General features: G+C 39.4%; 1 protein-coding gene across 13 annotated transcripts in view; it reads left to right on the top strand.

Annotated features, from left to right (window-relative positions):
- The window catches only part of LOC130917366 (phospholipid-transporting ATPase ABCA1-like), a 321,379-nt gene that overhangs the window by 257,723 nt on the left and 41,989 nt on the right, over nt 1–21,667 (top strand). For 12 of the 13 annotated variants that reach the window (XM_057838802.1, XM_057838715.1, XM_057838723.1 and 9 more), the window contains 4 exons: nt 8,332–8,467; nt 8,557–8,647; nt 8,786–9,024; nt 9,116–9,178. The exons of the other annotated variant lie outside the window; for it this stretch is intronic. In XM_057838802.1, the coding sequence (XP_057694785.1) occupies nt 8,332–8,467; nt 8,557–8,647; nt 8,786–9,024; nt 9,116–9,178 (529 nt within the window). The remainder of the gene's footprint in view (nt 1–8,331; nt 8,468–8,556; nt 8,648–8,785; nt 9,025–9,115; nt 9,179–21,667) is intronic. 13 annotated transcript variants of the gene reach the window in all.

The raw sequence follows: 21,667 nt of genomic DNA, 5'->3' as shown, positions 1-21,667 counted from the left end.
TGAAATTTTTATCGATTTACAGGGTGCACATTTGAGACCTTTTCGTCGAGGGAGTTAGTTGGATCATCTTCAAAATTGGTGAGACTGTTCAGGAGACATATGAGATCTTAAGTTTTTAAAATGGTGCGTTTTCATTCACGGGTTTGACCTGGGCGTGGTGCCAAATTTTTTCGACAAATTCAGTAAATGACTAATACAGTGCCTTGCAAAAGTATTCAGCCCCCTTGAACCTTGCAACGTTTCGCCACATTTCAGGCTTCAAACATAAAGATATAAAATTTTAATTTTTGTCAAGAATCAACAAGTGGGACACAATCGTGAAGTGGAACAAAATTTATTGGATAATTTAAACTTTTTTAACAAATAAAAAACTGAAAAGTGGGGCGTGCAATATTATTCGGCCCCCTTGCGTTAATACTTTGTAGCGCCACCTTTTGCTCCAATTACAGCTGCAAGTCGCTTGGGGTATGTTTCTATCAGTTTTGCACATCGAGAGACTGATATTCTTGCCCATTCTTCCTTGCAAAACAGCTCGAGCTCAGTGAGGTTGGATGGAGAGTGTTTGTGAACAGCAGTCTTCAGCTCTTTCCACAGATTCTTGATTGGATTCAGGTCTGGACTTTGACTTGGCCATTCTAACACCTGGATACCTTTATTTTTGAACCATTCCATTGTAGATTTGGCTTTATGTTTTGGATCATTGTCCTGTTGGAAGATAAATCTCCGTCCCAGTCTCAGGTCTTGTGCAGATACCAACAGGTTTTCATCCAGAATGTTCCTGTATTCGGCTGCATCCATCTTCCCGTCAATTTTAACCATCTTCCCTGTCCCTGCTGAAGAAAAGCAGGCCCAAACCATGATGCTGCCACCACCATGTTTGACAGTGGGGATGGTGTGTTCAGGGTGATGAGCTGTGTTGCTTTTACGCCAAACATATCGTTTTGCATTGTGGCCAAAAAGTTCAATTTTGGTTTCATCTGACCAGAGCACCTTCTTCCACATGTTTGGTGTGTCTCCCAGGTGGCTTGTGGCAAACTTTAAACAAGACGTTTTAGGGATATCTTTGAGAAATGGCTTTCTTCTTGCCACTCTTCCATAAAGGCCAGATTTGTGCAGTGTACGACTGATTGTTGTCCGATGGACAGACTCTCCCACCTCAGCTGTAGATCTATGCAGTTCATCCAGAGTGATCATGGGCCTCTTGGCTGCATTTCTGATCAGTTTTCTCCTTCTTTCAGAAGAAAGTTTGGAAGGACGGCCGGGTCTTGGTAGATTTGCAGTGGTTTGATGCTCCTTCCATTTCAATATGATGGCTTGCACAGTGCTCCTTGAGATGTTTAAAGCTTGGGAAATCTTTTTGTATCCAAATCCGGCTTTAAACTTCTCCACAACAGTATCTCGGACCTGCCTGGTGTGTTCCTTGGTTTTCATAATGCTCTCTGCACTTTAAACAGAACCCTGAGACTATCACAGAGCAGGTGCATTTATACGGAGACTTGATTACACACAGGTGGATTCTATTTATCATCATCGCTCATTTAGGACAACATTGGATCATTCAGAGATCCTCACTGAACTTCTGGAGTGAGTTTGCTGCACTGAAAGTAAAGGGGCCGAATAATATTGCACGCCCTACTTTTCAGTTTTTTATTTGTTAAAAAAGTTTAAATGATCCAATAAATGTTGTTCCACTTCATGATTGTGTCCCACTTGTTGTTGATTCTTGAAAAAAATAAATAAATTTCATATCTTTATGTTTGAAGCCTGAAATGTGGCGAAAGGTTGCAAGATTCAAGGGGGCCGAATACTTTTGCAAGGCACTGTATATACACACATATATATACACACACACACATATATATATATATATATATATATATATATATATATATATATACAGTCCCTGACAAAATCTTGTCGCTAATCCATTTTGTAGAAACAATTGCTAATGACCTGACTTTTAATCATTCAATTGGTGTCAGAAATGGCTCATATGAAGACCTTCCCAAATGATGTTGAAAGTCCAAAAATATATTTGTTTCACTGAAAAAAGATTATCATTCAATGAAGAAAAGGTCCAATTTTGGTAAGACAAAAGTTTTGTCGCCTACAGAAAGTGAAAATTACACAAAAAAATGTACTTCAAATACAAAAATATGTTACATAACACAAGCAAATTAAGTAGTGGTGCTGTGAGATCCAAATTTCATATTTTGTATGACTCCCATGGGCTTGAAGGGCTGCATCCATGCGGTTCGGCAAGGATTCATACAATTTATTGATGAAGTCATCAGGAACATCAAAGAAAGCAGTCTTGCATGCTTCCCGAGTTCATCAACATTCTTGGGTTTCGTCTTCCATGCTTCCTCTTTCATCCTGTTCATGTCTGGTGACTGGGCTGGTCAGTCCTGGAGGATCTTGATCTTTGCCTTGAGGAACTTTGAGGTAGAGATTGAAGTATGCGATGGAGCACCATCCTACTGCAGAATTTTTTATGGTTAGGAATGTAAGAGGCAGCTAAGATTTGTTGATATTTCAGACTATTTATGTTGCCTTCCGCCCTGCAGATCTTTTGCACACCCCATACTGGATGTAACCCCAGACCATGATTTTGCCACCACCAAACTTCACTGTTTTGTGGCAAAAGGTGGATTTTTCAGATGAATCTTCTATTGAATTACACCACAGTGGCCGCAAATATTGTAAGAGACTTACTGGAGCCCGCATGGATCCGATATTCACTCAGAAAACAGTTGTGAGTGTCAGGAGAAAAGAAGTCTGCGGTCAAGTGTTGTCATACCGGGCCGGTAAAATGGTGTCGGCGCTCTCTTTGTTGGTACTTGCCGATACCGATGTCACCATTTTAGGCCAGATCAGCCTCCCCTGCTGATACCGGTATCAGTTGTTTGGCACGGCCAGACTGTTCTCCCTGTGTTTTTCAAACACTGAGAGAATAGTCTGGGACCCAGCCCATTAACGGCCTCTCGAGCAAGTACAAAATCAATCAACAAATCAGATTTGTTTTATTTGCGTGACGTGTTCTTAACGAGCAACGTCATTCTTCCGCGTTGGAAGTCGTCTCCACAACAACACAGATGGCGAAAAGGAAAGCCAAAAAAATATGTTCCAATCCACGGTAAAATCAGTTTTAAATTACCAAAAACACATCGACACAAGTCATTGACAACAGTCTGTCTCGCGCTAGCCATGTTGAATAAACTCCGCTCTCGTCGTATGTTTACTTCCGCGCGCAAGGCCCTCGTCCCTCCCATCGCTGATTGGTCCACTCCGCTGTCTGTTTGCTGTGGCTTGCTCCGCCCTGGAAATTTTATCCGCTTAATGGTGGCCAGACTCAATAGCTGGAACAGCGGTGAGTCTGGAGTACCAGGCTAGGTATCAGTGCATCTTTAATATTTACAATTTTAAAAAGTATATATTTAGGTGCATTTTTAGCTAAAAAAGAAAAACTTAAGCTGCAAGTTTTCTAAACAAATTGTTAAAAAAACAGCTTTGCATTCTCAGATAGTGCACACATAACGTTGAGATACAGTGGAGGTGTAATCAAACTATATATAAATATTGTAAACTACAGACAATGGCCGATAGTTTTTAAAACATTTATTTACATTACATTATTACAAGTTAAATAAACCCAGGGGTCGCGTTAACCGAATATTTTCCGTCGTTGACTGGTTTTTTAAAACGGTGACGGAAAAAAATGAAGTCCATCCGTCATTTTGACAGGTTGCAATTCACACGCCAGACTACAGGGTGGCGATTGAGCATATTGATTAGCTACTGTCTCTCAACGAAAATGTCTTGCGCAACCTCTGCATAAACTTACGTGAATGCATTGATTTATGTACAGTATATAAAAGTGGTTATTAACACTTAGAATACGAAAACAATTATTGATTAATTATTTACAGTTTAATTACAATTAATTATTATTCATATTTAGTTTGACTTACGGCGTACAGTGGTACCTCTACATACGAAGGTAATTCGTTCCTGTAAGTCGAAATGGTCGTATGTCGAGCAGGATTTTGCAGGACGTCTGCGGTGCTGTCATGTCGTCGGATGTAGAAACAAATGGCGAGTCAAATTTTACGTCGAATGTCGAAAATATCGTGTGTCGAAGCGATCATATGTCGAGGTACCACTGCATCATCAAATAGCGATGACACTACATCAGTTGCGATATCATTGGACCCAAACGATGGCTCCATCTTTGTCGCTTTACTCTTTCTCGGACGATGATGACAAAATATCTCAGGGGTCTTTCTCATCTGCCATACATTCAATGCCCACCTCATTTTTGTTTTTTTATTCCCAAATTCTTACTTATCCTTATCGTTACTTCTGCCTCAAACTTCTTCATCTAACTCATCCTTTTAAATTTGATCTTCACGTCAGATCTAATGGGTAATGTCGTGCAAAAATCCATCCCCTCCTACTAGGCGTATTTTCCACCATCAAATTAAAACAATCATATCTCCGGTTTCCAATCAGAGTGTTTCAAATCCACACCTTTGATGACTCTTGATTTGCAGTGTCGCACTTGGAATTTTTTTTTTCTTTTTCTTTTTTTACGGCATTTCAAAGACTTCACGTCATCAGGTCAAGCGGGCGTGATCTTCACTGTCTTATGAGCGCAACAATTTAGAACCAACCCGTCATTTTGGTCGGGTCATCACTTTAATAATTTTATATATGTTGCTCTGGAGTAGGGCTGTACTATCGATTATTTTATTAGTCGATTAATCAATGAAAAAGTTATTTCGAATAATCGACTAATTGGATAAGGAACATGAAAAATGAAAATACCTGAGTTGAGCCTCAAACGATATAAAAAAATAATTATTGAGGACATATGTACAACAAAAGAACAACTGGCTAACTTATATAGCAAAAGTCTGCTAGTTTAAATGCTATAACTTGCTCACATTTTTTTTACATTGATCTTAACAAATGGTTCAGACACATATTCCCACAAAAAGATGGCTAAATTTTAGGGGTGTCAAAATGATCGCGTTAACGGGCGGTAATTATATTTTTTAATTAATCTCGTTAAAATATTTGACACAATTAACGCACATGCCCCGCTGGGATTAAAATGACAGCACGGTGTCATGTGCACTTGTTACTTGTGTTTTTTGGAGTTTTGTCGCCCTCTGCTGGTGCTTGGGTGCGACTGATTTTATGGGTTTTAGCACCATAATTATTATTGACATCAACATTGGCGAGCTATTAGTTTATTTTTTGATTGAAAATTTTATAAATTTTATTAAAATGAAAACATTCAGAGGGGTTCTAATATAAAATTTCTATAACTTGTACTAACATTTATCTTTTAAGAACTACAAGTCTTGCTATCCATGGATCGCTTTAACAGAATGTTAATGTTAATGCCATCTTGTTGATTTATTGTTATAATAAACAAATACAATACTTATGTACAGTATGTTGAATGTATATATCCGTCTTGTGTCTTATCTTTCCGTTCTAAAAATAATTTACGGAAAAATATGGCATATTTTATAGATGGTTTGAATTGCGATTAATTAAGATTAATTCATTTTTAAGCTGTGATAAACTCGATTAAAATTTTTTGACAGCCCTCCTAAATATACATGTAAACTAAATTATGAATGCATTAAAAAACATTAGCTCAAACAAATACTTAGCTTACGTTGGTCTTAACAGGGAGCAGTTGGATTCAGCCATGTGAAATGAGGCAGACCAGGGGGCAGTGTATCCACCTTAATAAATAAACCTAAATGCAAACACTTTCAAAATCACCCATTACAACGCCACTTTAATTAAACGAATACTCGAAGCAAGTAAATTTATTTCAAATATTTTTTTCAAATCGAATACTCCGGTTAATCGATTAATCATTCCAGCGCTACTCCGGAGTATAAGTCGCCAAACAATGAAAAAAAAAGTTTGAATAATACGGTAATTAAAAATCTCCGAGTACCAAATAATGCACAAAAGTTCAGTCAAAAGATGAATATTATTCCAAAATGGAGAGAACTTCTTTAACCGATTCATGATTCAGAAGTGGAACAAAGCAAAGATTTGGTGTTGGCAGAAATAAGTCTAACAGAGATAGTATTTTAGTCTTCGTCCAGCTAATAGTGAGACATGTGAAGCAGTTGTGGAAGTCGCACAGTGTTTAAGGCAGTGCTGCAGGGTACTTGTGAGCCATTAATTAACAGCTATGTTGAAGAGGCTGCGGGTAGAGATTCCAAAGGTAATGACAAAGGGATCTGATAGAACACCCCCGGACTAAGCCTGCAATTGGTGTTTGAAAGAAGATTCTGAATCATCAGAATACTCATGTACTTTGCTGGCTTACCAATGACTTGAAGTAACTGCCATAAAGCGTTTCTGTAGATGGAGGTAAAGGCTGCTTGAGATGGACGTAACCTTTTTTACCCACTTTCTTCCTTAACTGTTTTGTCTCGACCTTTTGATCTTCTATTTTATCCTAATATAATCTGTGTTTGTAAATGTTTATTTGATCTTGTGGAGTGTTCAGAAAGACGCTTGAAATGTATTATTAGGGCCCGAACACCAACTGGCGCAAGAGCCATATTGTAATGCAAAGGATTATTATTATTAGGGCCCGAGCATCAACTGGCGTGAGAGCCTTATTGGAATGCCAAGGATTATTAGGGCCCGAGAACTGGCACGAGATCCCTATTGTTTTGCAAAGGATTATCATTATTAAGGCCTGAGCACCAACTGGCGCGAGAGCCCTACTGTAATGAAAAGGATTATTTTGTTTTATTTATTTATTTTTTTTTCCAATCGATACCTAGTGCAAAATTGCTCCAAAAAGTCTCTTGCACTCATGTTCTGAACTCAACAGGAAATTGGGTATTTTGGATTAAATGTGAAATTTTTATCAATTTACAGGGTGCACATTTGAGACCTTGGCACCTAGGGAGTAAGTCTGATCCTCCTTAAAATTGGTAAGACTGTTCATGAGACATATGAGATCTTAAGTTATCATACTGGTGAGTTTTCATTCACGGCCTTGACCACGGCGGGGTACCAAAGTCAGACATTTTTTGGGCAACACGTCAAATTCAGTAAATGCAAGACTGCATTGAAATATTACCCATTAGGCCTGGCACCCTCTAGTTGGAACAGGAAACCAGACAGGCTCCTCCAAGGGAAAAAATCAGTTGACCTCAAACCTGCATCAGGGGAGCTTTAAGACATGTGTTCAGGTGCCTGAAGAAAAATATTAATGCTTTGTTGAACCAACAATGAAAACAAAAAAAATACAAAGTTTGAAAAATACGGTAATTAAAAATCTATGAGTACTAAACGATGCACAAAAGTGAAGTCAAAAGATTAATATTATTCCATACTGGAGAGAACTTCGACCGATTCATGATTCAAAAGTGGAACAAAGCAAAGATTTGGGGGCCGTTTACATGGTGACGCTCCAAAAACACGACAAATTTCATGTTTGCATTTACATGGTTCCGTCTTGGTTCCATTTCCATGCAATTTTGTGATGAAAACGATGTATCATTGATGCCAGGTCCTTGGGGGCAGTGCAGTTTTACATTGGCGACAGCCAATGATGCACTTTCTTGATAACAACCTCCTCAGCCTGGAAGGCAACATACCAGCCTACTCAAAACAATGGCGTCCATTTTTTTTTTTTTTTGCTTCAAAAGGCACAAAAATGTGAACATAAAATATATTTGAATTAAAAATATTATTAAGAACAGTAAATTACAGCCAACGTTCCACCATGTTTGGTGTTTTTAATGATTACTAGCAGTGACTGCGCATATAGTACTCATGTCCAAAGTGACGTGTGCGAGTGCTGACATAATTTAATGAGAGTGTTCCATCCATATGGTTGCGGAGCAATCCTCGCATTCGGAGGCCGGAATCAAAAGTTTGCGTCTGCGCGTTCCGTTTTCGTCGTCAAATTGTAAAGTCCAGGCTGTTCCGCAACTCAACCGTTGCGTCTTGATGTCGCAGCATCACTGTGTAAACAGCCCATATATGGATGTTTCAACAGCAAAGTTTTATCTCAACATATTCGCAACATTTCAATAATTTGGTTCCTTATAAATACAGTTTGGCGCAGCACATCCAAACAACACACATCCATGTAACATACAGTATTTATGTCACACTGCTGTTGCCATAGTTGTGCCCACCCTGTGGGTGTGGTATGACAGTAAAAAGACATCTAAGTGATGAGTTGTGGCACATATGATGAGAAGCACACTGATTAAAAAAGTTGTTCCGTTCAGATTTTTTTTTATTCCATTGCTAATTTAATCTTTTTAGGACGTCCACCATCACCTTGATGTATACACTTTCCTTTATGTTCACCGTTGCCACAAAGGGATGCACTGTTGTGACCGGTGTCAACGTTTTCTTTGGAATTATTATTCTCATGGATCTATTACCCCTAAATAGCACGGTAAAACAATAAGTCACTCTCATTTTAAAGTAATTCCACTTTTAAAACATTGCTTGCATTTGAATTACTGAATGTTTGTGTCTCTACAGGGAAAGCAAATGTTCATGATCCTCCCCATTTACTCCTTCGCAGATGGACTCAAAAACTTGGAACAAGTACATGAATCAAAATCTAAAAAAGGTTACTGTAAACTTGATAACTCTAAATACAGAAAAAATGCAGAAGTTACATTACAAGTTACAAGAATGTTACATTAACATGATTTATGTTCAAGAGGCACCTAAAATATTTGTTTTTCTTTCTTCAATCATGCCAAAGATCCTTTCGACCAGGAATTTGTTGGAAAAAAACTTATTATAATGGCAGGAGAGAGTGTCATCTTCTTTCTTTTCACAATAATGCTGGAGTACAAGTTCTTCATCCAGAGCGAAATGCTGCCTTGCACTAAGATCCCTCTTGGCTCAGAGGATGAGGATGAAGATGTAGCCATGGAAAGACAGAGAGCTGAAAGTGGTCAAGCTAATTCAGACATGCTTACTATGATCAATCTGACAAAAGTACACATTTGAAGTTTTTAATCATCTTATATTTTCGCTACATGTTTCGTTCTCATCAGTGCATGATATCAAGTTTCTGGGCATCTTTCAGATTTACCGAGGTAAAAGTAAACCAGCAGTCAATCAACTTTGCCTAGGGATTCCTCGTGGTGAGGTAAGGGTATGAGAAACATTTTTACTGCAAAAAGTCAAACATTGGAACCTGTTGCATACTGTGGGGCAAATAAGTATTTAGTCAACCCCTAATTGTGCAAGTTCTCCCACCTGAAAATATTAGAGGCCTGTAATTGTCAACATGGGTAAACCTCAACCATGAAAGACAGAATGTGGGAAAAATACAGAAAATCACATTGTTTGATTTTTAAAGAATTTATTTGCAAATCATGAGGGAAAATAAGTATTTGGTCAATACCAAAAGTTCATCTCAATACTTTGTTATGTACCCTTTGTGGGTAATAACGGGGGCCAAACGTTTTCTGTAACTCTTCACAAGCTTTTCACACACTGTTGCTGGTATTTTTGCCCATTCCTCCATGCAGATCTCTTCTAGAGCAGTGATGTTTTGGGGCTGTTGTTGGGCAACACGGACTTTGAACTCCCTCCACAGATTTTCTATGGGGTTGAGATCTGGAGACTGGCTAGGCCACTCCAGGACCTTGAAATGCTTCTTATGAAGCCACTACTTTGTTGCCCTGGCTGTGTGTTTGGGATCATTGTCATGCTGAAAGACCCAGCCACGTCTCATCTTCAATGCCCTTGCTGATGGAAGGAGATTTTCACTCAAAATCTCTCGATACATGGCCCCATTCATTCTTTCATTTACACAGATCAGTCGTCCTGGACCCTTTGCAAAAAAACAGCCCCAAAGCATGATGTTTCCACCCCCATGCTTCAGTGTGGGTATGGTGTTCTTCGAATGCAATTCAGTATTCTTTTCTCCAAACACGAGAACCTGTGTTTCTACCAAAAAGTTCTATTTTGGTTTCATCTGACCATCCAAATGCTCTCTAGCGAACCGCAGACAGGGGGACACGTCTGGCAGTGCAGGATTTGAGTTCCTAGCGGCGAATTATGTTACTGATAGCAGGGGTCGCGTTAACCGAATATTTTCCGTCGTTGACCGGTTTTCTAAAACGGTGACGGAAAAAACTGAAGTCCATCGGTCATTTTGACAGGTTGCAATTCACACCCCAGACCACAGGGTGGCGAGTGAGCATATTAATTAGCTATTGTCTCTCTTGATGCATGACGTCGTTGGCCTTACTCGGAAAAATGTCAAGGCAACTGAGTGTTTGCCTGGCACGGCCAGACTGTTCTCCCTGTATTTTTCAAACACTGAGAGAAAAGTCTGGGACACAGCCTCTCGAGTAAGTACAAAATCAATCGACAAATCAGATTTGTTTATTTGCGTGACGTGTTCTTCACGAGCAACGTCACTCTTGCGCACCGAAAGTCTTCTCTACAACAACACGGATGGCATACATGTTAAGTTTCAGAAATGGCAAATAGGGAGATTTTCAGATGCGATGGACGACGCGCCGCGCAAACAACTACGTGACACATGTGGTCAGCAGAATTGCAATTTAAGACAATCATCAAAGTGACTTTCATTTGAAAATACAACAATAAAATACTTTGTTTTTTCAATTTATTTTGCTATAATTTCATGTTTAGATAGATTTGGCTGCATTACAAATCAGTTCAATGTTCAATATATTTACTGGTGTTCTTTAACATAATCCCATGTTGCACTTTTTGCTTTTTTGCACAGTTCTTTGTCAACACTATAATTAAAGCATTCAACATCTGTGTTCATTTTTGCAGCCATAAGTGTACACAGTGTTTCATTGTTCATTTGGGATCTGTAAGAGGTATGAACTTTCTTCATCATTGAGAAAGCTCTCTCACTGTCTGCATTGCTGTTAGGTATTGTGAGAATAGCCTGTAGAATTTTGCTCAAAAGTGGGTATCTCACAATTCCTCTTGGGGTCTTCATTCTCATTATTTGATGCCACCATTGATCCGGCCTTGTTTCTTCCTCATCAAAAGATGGCACTTCATCTTTTGACATAAGCTGGAAGTCCTGGCACTCCTCTTCCAGCTCATCATACTGTTCTGTTTTAATCACGTTGAAACGTTTTCCTAATCGCATCAAAACATCTGTGTCCATTTTATCAATTGCCTCTTTGGGATTAATAAAAGCTAAATCCTCTAGAGTCTTGTCACCAAAGGGGAATTTCTTGATCATTTTTTCCACTACACTTACATAAAAGCCTTTGACACTTTGGAAAAATCTTGCTTTAGAAGTGTTACCTATGATATCTTCAACTTCATCCAAATAATCTCTTGTAGCAAGGCCTATAGCAATTTTGTCATTGGAGTGCCAGTTCTCAGGTTCTTTGAATTCTACATCGGTAATCTCTTCTGCATTTTTTATCACCCTCATGGTGACAAACTTTGCAAGTAGTTTTTTCATTAGCATCTTCATTTCTGGGACGAGAACACCGATCAAAGTCTTGTCTGACTGAAACAATGTGTTGAATTGGTTGAGAGGCCCCAAAATGAAATCTAAGAAATGAAAATACAGTTTCATCTCAGGATCATTGAGGTATTCTGCAACTCTTTTTATCCTGCCTGGCTTTTCACACATTTCATGGCTAGAAAAGTAACTCTTGAGTGCTGGCCATTGTTGTAAAGTTCTTTTCACACATTTTTCTAGACTTAACCACCTAGTGTTGCAGTGTTTGATAATTTTGGCAGCCTCCACCTCTACAAACTCTTGAAATTCTTTGTAATCTTCTTTTCTTTTGGCACTATGGTGAAAATGATAATATATGTCTACAAGGAAATCATCTATGGGAAGAGGAAGCTGCTTTACTCCTGCCACACAACACAGATTAGCAAGGTGTGCAATGCAGCCCATGTCAAGTACTGCAGGCTGCTGCTCCAGGATCCTTGAAAAGACAGAGTTGTTTCTACCCTTCATCGTGTTGCAGTTATCGCTGGTGAAGGATACGAGGTTGCACCATGGGATGTTGAAAGAACTGAAACCAAAAATATATACATATAAATAAAAGAAAATTAGGATGTACAGCATTTATATTGTAGTATTTTGTTAAATTATAGTATTACATTGTAATTAATATAAAAAAATATGGTACTTTATGCGGCATTTATATTTCAGTATTTAATTATTATATTTTTATTGTGATTAATAAAAACAAAAAAAAAAGATAAATTACCTCAAGGACTTGTCTAATGCATCAAAGATTGCAGCTCCTGTACCAATGTTGCAGACAGGCATATCTAGAAATCTGGTTACAGCTCGTCCAAGTATAGCATCAAATAGGCGAACCAATATCACTAGATTTTTCTCTGCTCCAGCATCTGTTGACTCGTCAATCATCAGTGAAAATGGCTGATCTCTACACATCTGTGCTACAGGATTTAGCACTTCTGGGGCAATGGCATTTTTCAGTAGCATCGTTGTTTTCATCCTGCCACAGGAGAATTTTTTCGCAACATCACACTTCGGAAACATGACTTTCACCAGTTTTGAAAAATGATCCCCGATTGCGAAAGGCAAGTTGTGCTCCGCGACAAAATTGGCCCACAGAACTTCAGCTTTAGTAACTTCTGTTGCAGTCTCCTCTTTCGTGTTGGTAAAGAAAGAGTTTATCTTCTTACTTGATTTGCGAGCGTTTGTTAATTCCACGTGTTGGGAAGTTTTATCGTGCTTTGCCACATCGTTTTTGCCACCGTGACTTATTGAAATATGAATACAGCACACCAAACAAAATGCGTATCCAACTCCTCTATCGCTTGTTTTTATCCAGGAATAGTCACTTTGCCAACTAGATTGATATTTACACTCATATCTTCTTTTTTTCGCAGGTTGTTTCACGCTACTGTTATTGTCCGCCATGTTTACTCGTCTGCTGTTCTCGAAGGAATGAGATTCACGTGCTGTGCGAGATTATAATTGACGAGTCTCGATCAAATCCTTTCCCGGTATATTGCGAGAAAAAAGGCAGTGATAAAGGCTATGGATATTTCGGCACCTTTTCAATCGGCACAATTTCGTTCACATACTTTTTCGGTGACAAAATTTCGGCGACAAAAAAAAAAAAAAAAAAAAAATTGACAATTTTTTGAAAATCGGTAGATTTTGCTCTCTAATCGGTAGGCGGGAGAATCGTGGCCAAAGCGGTAGTCTCCCGACCAAATCGTGAGACTTAACATGTGTGCAACTCTTTTTATCCTGCCTGGCTTTTCACACATTTCATGGCTAGAAAAGTAACTCTTGAGTGCTGGCCATTGTTGTAAAGTTCTTTTCACACATTTTTCTAGACTTAACCACCTAGTGTTGCAGTGTTTGATAATTTTGGCAGCCTCCACCTCTACAAACTCTTGAAATTCTTTGTAATCTTCTTTTCTTTTGGCACTATGGTGAAAATGATAATATATGTCTACAAGGAAATCATCTATGGGAAGAGGAAGCTGCTTTACTCCTGCCACACAACACAGATTAGCAAGGTGTGCAATGCAGCCCATGTCAAGTACTGCAGGCTGCTGCTCCAGGATCCTTGAAAAGACAGAGTTGTTTCTACCCTTCATCGTGTTGCAGTTATCGCTGGTGAAGGATACGAGGTTGCACCATGGGATGTTGAAAGAACTGAAACCAAAAATATATACATATAAATAAAAGAAAATTAGGATGTACAGCATTTATATTGTAGTATTTTGTTAAATTATAGTATTACATTGTAATTAATATAAAAAAATATGGTACTTTATGCGGCATTTATATTTCAGTATTTAATTATTATATTTTTATTGTGATTAATAAAAACAAAAAAAAAAGATAAATTACCTCAAGGACTTGTCTAATGCATCAAAGATTGCAGCTCCTGTACCAATGTTGCAGACAGGCATATCTAGAAATCTGGTTACAGCTCGTCCAAGTATAGCATCAAATAGGCGAACCAATATCACTAGATTTTTCTCTGCTCCAGCATCTGTTGACTCGTCAATCATCAGTGAAAATGGCTGATCTCTACACATCTGTGCTACAGGATTTAGCACTTCTGGGGCAATGGCATTTTTCAGTAGCATCGTTGTTTTCATCCTGCCACAGGAGAATTTTTTCGCAACATCACACTTCGGAAACATGACTTTCACCAGTTTTGAAAAATGATCCCCGATTGCGAAAGGCAAGTTGTGCTCCGCGACAAAATTGGCCCACAGAACTTCAGCTTTAGTAACTTCTGTTGCAGTCTCCTCTTTCGTGTTGGTAAAGAAAGAGTTTATCTTCTTACTTGATTTGCGAGCGTTTGTTAATTCCACGTGTTGGGAAGTTTTATCGTGCTTTGCCACATCGTTTTTGCCACCGTGACTTATTGAAATATGAATACAGCACACCAAACAAAATGCGTATCCAACTCCTCTATCGCTTGTTTTTATCCAGGAATAGTCACTTTGCCAACTAGATTGATATTTACACTCATATCTTCTTTTTTTCGCAGGTTGTTTCACGCTACTGTTATTGTCCGCCATGTTTACTCGTCTGCTGTTCTCGAAGGAATGAGATTCACGTGCTGTGCGAGATTATAATTGACGAGTCTCGATCAAATCCTTTCCCGGTATATTGCGAGAAAAAAGGCAGTGATAAAGGCTATGGATATTTCGGCACCTTTTCAATCGGCACAATTTCGTTCACATACTTTTTCGGTGACAAAATTTCGGCGACAAAAAAAAAAAAAAAAAAAAAATTGACAATTTTTTGAAAATCGGTAGATTTTGCTCTCTAATCGGTAGGCGGGAGAATCGTGGCCAAAGCGGTAGTCTCCCGACCAAATCGTGAGACTTAACATGTGTGGGATGGCGAACAGGAAAGCCGAGAATATGTTCCAATCCGCGGTAAATTCAGTTTTAAATGAGCTCGGTGGTCCTTCCATTTTTTTATTAATCGCTGGTTGACCACCAGCTCAGTACTTTCAGCAATCTCCTCCCATGAATTGCTTGCCGTTTGGCAATCTTCACAATGTCTGGACACATTGTAGAAGTTGTCATACTTCCTCTTCGTTGATAATCTCGTCGGATTGGTCCATTTTTACGTGTATCAAAATCATGTTTGACAATGGCGGTGATTTCACGTTGAACCGGAAACAACAGTCTGAGCGGAGCAATCACAGTCCATTTCCGCCACGTCATATGCGTCGATGTGACGTTAGGTTAGAAAATTCACTAGGAGCACGTCAGGCTACGGCGCGGGGTCGTAAATTGGGTCTTCCTTTACGGTGCAGGTCTGATGCGGAAGCATCACTCGGCCTTTAGTCGAGGGGTACAGATTGCGACGGGCGGATCAGTGCAACACCGGTTACTAGGGGTGTAACGGTACACAAAAATCTCGGTTCGGTACGGACCTCGGTTTTAAGGTCGCGGTTCGGTTCATTTTCGGTACAGTAAGAAAACAAAATGCAAAATATAAATGTGCTAGTTGTTTATTACACACTCTTGTGCTTTCAACAATAGGAACATCAGCCTATACAAAGCTAGAACTCTGCTCAAAAATAGAAAATACAATATTCTGAAATGTAGATATTTTGAAAAACAAATTAAAAAAAAAAAAAAAAACTTTGGCAAACACTTTGGCTAACACTTTAAAAAACTATCTGATGTGCAAAATTGAACAGTTGCAACACTGAACAGTTTCAAGTTTCTCATATTAACTTTATGACCACAGCCTCGAAAAGTAAGGGTTATTAGGGCTGTCAAACGATTAAAATTTTTAATTGAGTTTATCACAGCTTAAAAATTAATTACCGTAATCGTAATTGATCGCAATTCAAACAATCTCTAAAATACGCCATATTTTTCTGTAAATTATTTTTGGAATGGAAATATAAGACACAAGACAGATATATACATTTAACATACTGTACATAAGTACTGTATTTGTTGATTATAACAATAAATCCACAAGATGGCATTAACATTCTTTCTGTTGAAGATATTTTCTTTTTCTCTGCAAAAACAAACACACAACAGAGCCTTAGAACAATAACAAAAACAGTATTATTTATAATTTGTGCAAAGTGTGTGTAGTGTAGACATAAACGTGGCCCTCTTCCCTACTCATCCTACTCATGTCTCGCTGAGGCAAACCAACTTATTTACATTTTCTGAGAGTTGTTCCATCTATATTCTTTTTTAATTTGAATTCCCCACCCAGAGAGCCAACCTGATTTTCTTCCATGTTTACATTTAACCGTTACCCACGCTGCTCACTGCACTTCTGAGTGGTGTAACGGCCCTGGCCGTTTAATTGTTATCATTTTTGAGACTGTCAGTCAGCTGATCGTCACGTCCACCAGCTGGCTGCCTCCCCTCCCAACGTGACTTACTTTGATTGACGCCGGATGGGCATACGCCGCCACCGCCGCTGATGGGCCACCCGAGTAACGGCGCCAACTTCAAAAACTAGCCGCTGTCTGTCATGTATCCATCAGCAGCGCTTTGTTTACATTTGCGGCAATAACGACACTTGCTTTACGGCAGCTAAGCCGATACAAGGTAGTTTGAGCTCGCATCCCCGTGTGTGTTGTATTGTGCCTGAGTCTTGTTAACCAAATAAAGGCAGCGTTAACAAAAGTCATCTGACCGCTCGTCATTTTACAGTCAACACTGAGAGTTCGCAACTTCGCATTTGACAGCATACGTGCCGCGTACCTCCTCACCAGCTGTTTGCTTGCCATTCACCTGTGCATTTGATCGCTATTTTGTTACACTCCCGCTTTTTCGGTGAGGTATTTTGTGTTCATTCGTTACTGGATCGTTTTTGTTTACCACTGTAAATAAGAGCACCGCAGCAGTAGAGGTAAACTGCCGTTTTCGTTCAACCCGTTTTGTTTAGTGTAGAAGCCAGGGTAGTGGCTGTCTTGTTATTTCCTTTTTACGATCAGGGTTTACTTAGCGGGTGGGGTTTAAGTGTAGTTTCATTTTGTTTGTTGTTTTGGCCTGGGCTTACGCTGAAGCCAGCTTCTTCCGCATTTTGTATATTTTGTTCATTGCGAGTTCAACTTGTGTGAATACATTTGTGTCCACTTGCAACTTGTGTGCGCGGCTCGTTTTATCGTTTTATGTTACGCCCTTAGCGAGCCGTCCGTGGGGCGTAACAGTGGGATTATGGGATGCATGAGCGGGCATTCCGCGCTTGCGTTAAATGCGTCAAATATTTTAACGTGATTAATTCAAAAAATGAATTACCGCCCGTTAACACGCTAAATGTGACAGCACTTTACATTACATCAGAAACTTGTTCGGTACGCCACCGTTCCAAACCGAGGACCACGCACCGAAACGGTTCAATACAAATACATGTACCGTTACATCCTTACCGGTTACATATGATATTTTCAGAAACAAACATTGCACAACCTGCCATTATCTCATAATGCCATTCGTGGAATCATTTTCACATAAACACACACTACATAAAAAAAAAATTTGTAGGTTTTACTTCATGAGTGACATATGACTGTGACTACTATATGGCCACTCCTCCTACTGTACGTTGACACTTGGTACTGCCGACTTACAGGAGACATCGCCATATCATATATTTTTATGAGTGTAGTTTTTTTTTTAGTTTGTGTAGTTTTTTTTTCTTTTTGTTTCAGGAGGTACTGTCCCCTCATACATTATGGTCACACAGATTATGAGTTTGATCTAATTGCTGAAGATGTATGCCAAATTTAACTTCTGTGACTGCAAAACAATAAAAATAAATGTTTAAAAAAAATATACAGTGCCTTGCAAAAGTATTCGGCCCCCTTGAACCTTGCAACCTTTGGCCACATTTCAGGCTTCAAACATAAAGATATAACATTTTAATTTTTTGTCAAGAATACTGAAAAGTGGGGCGTGCAATATTATTCGGCCCCCTTGCGTTAATACTTTGTAGCGCCACCTTTTGCTCCAATTACAGCTGCAAGTCGCTTGGGGTATGTTTCTATCAGTTTTGCACATCGAGAGACTGATATTCTTGCCCATTCTTCCTTGCAAAACAGCTCGAGCTCAGTGAGGTTGGATGGAGAGTGCTTGTGAACAGCAGTCTTCAGCTCTTTCCACAGATTCTTGATTGGATTCAGGTCTGGACTTTGACTTGGCCATTCTAACACCTGGATACGTTTATTTTTGAACCATTCCATTGTAAATTTGGCTTTATGTTTTGGATCATTGTCCTGTTGGAAGATAAATCTCCGTCCCAGTCTCAGGTCTTGTGCAGATACCAACAGGTTTTCATCCAGAATGTTCCTGTATTCGGCTGCATCCATCTTCCCGTCAATTTTAACCATCTTCCCTGTCCCTGCTGAAGAAAAGCAGGCCCAAACCATGATGCTGCCACCACCATGTTTGACAGTGGGGATGGTGTGTTCAGGGTGATGAGCTGTGTTGCTTTTACGCCAAACATATCGTTTTGCATTGTGGCCAAAAAGTTCAATTTTGGTTTCATCTGACCAGAGCACCTTCTTCCACATGTTTGGTGTGTCTCCCAGGTGGCTTGTGGCAAACTTTAAACAAGACGTTTTAGGGATATCTTTGAGAAATGGCTTTCTTCTTGCCACTCTTCCATAAAGGCCAGATTTGTGCAGTGTACGACTGATTGTTGTCCTATGGACAGACTCTCCCACCTCAGCTGTAGATCTCTGCAGTTCATCCAGAGTGATCATGGGCCTCTTGGCTGCATCTCTGATCAGTTTTCTCCTTCTTTCAGAAGAAAGTTTGGAAGGACGGACGGGTCTTGGTAGATTTGCAGTGGTCTGATGCTCCTTCCATTTCAATATGATGGCTTGCACAGTGCTCCTTGAGATGTTTAAAGCTTGGGAAATCTTTTTGTATCCAAATCCGGCTTTAAACTTCTCCACAACAGTATCTCGGACCTGCCTGGTGTGTTCCTTGGTTTTCATAATGCTCTCTGCACTTTAAACAGAACCCTGAGACTATCACAGAGCAGGTGCATTTATACGGAGACTTGATTACACACAGGTGGATTCTATTTATCATCATCGCTCATTTAGGACAACATTGGATCATTCAGAGATCCTCACTGAACTTCTGGAGTGAGTTTGCTGCACTGAAAGTAAAGGGGCCGAATAATATTGCACGCCCTACTTTTCAGTTTTTTATTTGTTAAAAAAGTTTAAATTATCCAACAAATGTTCCACTTCATGATTGTGTCCCACTTGTTGTTGATTCTTGACAAAAAAATTAAATTTCATATCTTTATGTTTGAAGCCTGAAATGTGGCGAAAGGTTGCAAGATTCAAGGGGGCCGAATACTTTTGCAAGGCACTGTATATATGTACATACGTGATCATCTATGTACATAGAGGATGTGGTCATACAATATTTTGCAAAATAATTCCTTCCAAACAGACACACACACACAAAAATCAAATGTTTATTGCGTCAGCACTAACATGATGTAATTTTTTTCACAAATTCCAGTCTTCTACAAATACACATACAAATACAGTGGGGCAAATAAGGATTTAGTCAACCACCAATTGTGCAAGTTCTCCTACTTGAAAAGATTAGAGAGGCCTGTAATTGTCAACATGGGTAAACCTCAACCATGAGAGATAGAATGTGGTTAAAAAAAAAACCCTGAAAATCACATTGTTTGATTTTTAGAGAGTTTATTTGCAAATCATGGTGGAAAATAAGTATTTGGTCAATACCAAAAGTTCATCTCAATACTTTGTTATGTACCCTGTGTAGGCAATAACGGAGGCCAAACATTTTCTGTAAGTCTTCACTCTTCGCTTGGTGTAAAGTAATCAACAGTGGGAGCAATTATTAGAAAATAGAAGACATACAAGACCACTGATAATCTCCCTCGATCTGGGGCTCCATGCAAGATCTCACCCCGTGGCCTCAAAATGATAACAAGAACGGTGAGCAAAAATCCCAGAACCACACGGGGGGACCAAGTGAATGACCTACAGAGAGCTGGGACCATAGTAACAAAGGGTACTATCAGTAAAACAATGCGTCGCCAGGGGCTCAAATCCTGCACTGCCTGACGTGTACCCCTGCTGAAGCCAGTACACGTCCAGGCCCGTCCGCAGTTCGTTAGAGAGCATTTGGATGATCCAGAAGAGGACTGGGAGAATGTGTTATGGTCAGATGAAACCAAAACAGAACTTTTTGGTAGAAACACAGGTTCTCTTGTTTGGAGGAGAAAGAATACTGAATTGCATCCGAAGAACATCATACGCAATGTGAAGCATGAGGGTGGAAACATCATGCTTTGGGGCTGTTTTTCTGCAAGGGGACCAGGACGCCTGATCTGTGTAAAGGAAAGAATGAATGGGGCCATGTATCGAGAGATTTTGAGTGAAAATCTCCTTCCATCAGCAAGGGCATTGAAGATGAGACGTGGCTGGGTCTTTCAGCATAACAATGATCCCAAACACACAGCGAGGCAACAAAGGAGTGGCTTCGTAAGAAGCATTTCAAGGTCCTGGAGTGGCCTAGCCAGTCTCCAGATCTCAACCCTATAGAAAATCTGTGGATGGAGTTGAAAGTCTGTGTTGCCCAACGACAGCCCCAGAACATCACTGCTCTAGAGGACTGCATAGAGGAATGGGCCAAAATACCATCAACAGTGTGTGAAAATCTTGTGAAGAGTTACAGAAAACGTTTGGCCTCCGTTATTGCCAACAAAGGGTACATAACAAAGTATTGAGATGAACGTTTGGTATTGACCAAATACTTATTTTCCACCATGATTTGCAAATAAATTCTTTAAAAATCAAACAATGTGATTTTTCTGGTTTTTTTCACAACTCTCATGGTTGAGGTTTACCCATGTTGACAATTACAGGCCTCTCTAATATTTTCAAGTGGGAGAACTTGCACATTAGTGGTTGACTAAATACTTATTTGCCCCACTGTACATTAACATCTTGTTACGCAATTGTTTAAAAATCAAACAATGTGATATTCTGTTTTTTTCCCCACATTCTGTCTCTCATGGTTGAGGTTTACCCATGTTGACAATTGCAGGCCTCTCTAATATTTTCAAGTGGGAGAACTTGCACATTAGTGGTTGACTAAATACTTATTTACCCCACTGTACATTAACATCTTTTTACGCATGCTCTCATTTGCTCATTGAGTGATTCTCATATCAAGTGCCATTGCCTGTATATAGTTGTGCCTGTTGCCAAGTTGGATTAAAAGTGCCAAAGAACAACTCCACTCTCCGCTCCTTGTGTTCTAACCGACACCCCGAGGCGAATGAACCATAAAACATATTGAACCCAGAACCTCATACAGTCCATTAGTCCAAATTAGAATCGATAAGGGAATCGATAAAGAATTGAATCGTTAAGCAATATCGATAATGGAATTGGAAAAATCTTATCAATTCCCAACCCTACTACTGTACATACATATTTTTAAGGCCAACCCTACTACTGTAAATACATATTTTTTTAAGATAAAGAATAATCAACAAAACTTTTCCCCCCATAATAAACTTTTTAGAAATAAAAACAAAAAAGTATGGCATTCTGAAATGGATTATTCAACCTGCTTTCTCTAGGGGCAGCCAACTAACTCCAGAGGTTTA

Source organism: Corythoichthys intestinalis, chromosome 1, assembly GCF_030265065.1.
Source record: "Corythoichthys intestinalis isolate RoL2023-P3 chromosome 1, ASM3026506v1, whole genome shotgun sequence".
NCBI classification, from domain to species: Eukaryota; Metazoa; Chordata; class Actinopteri; order Syngnathiformes; family Syngnathidae; genus Corythoichthys; species Corythoichthys intestinalis.
This window is presented reverse-complemented; position numbering and strand designations above follow the sequence as displayed.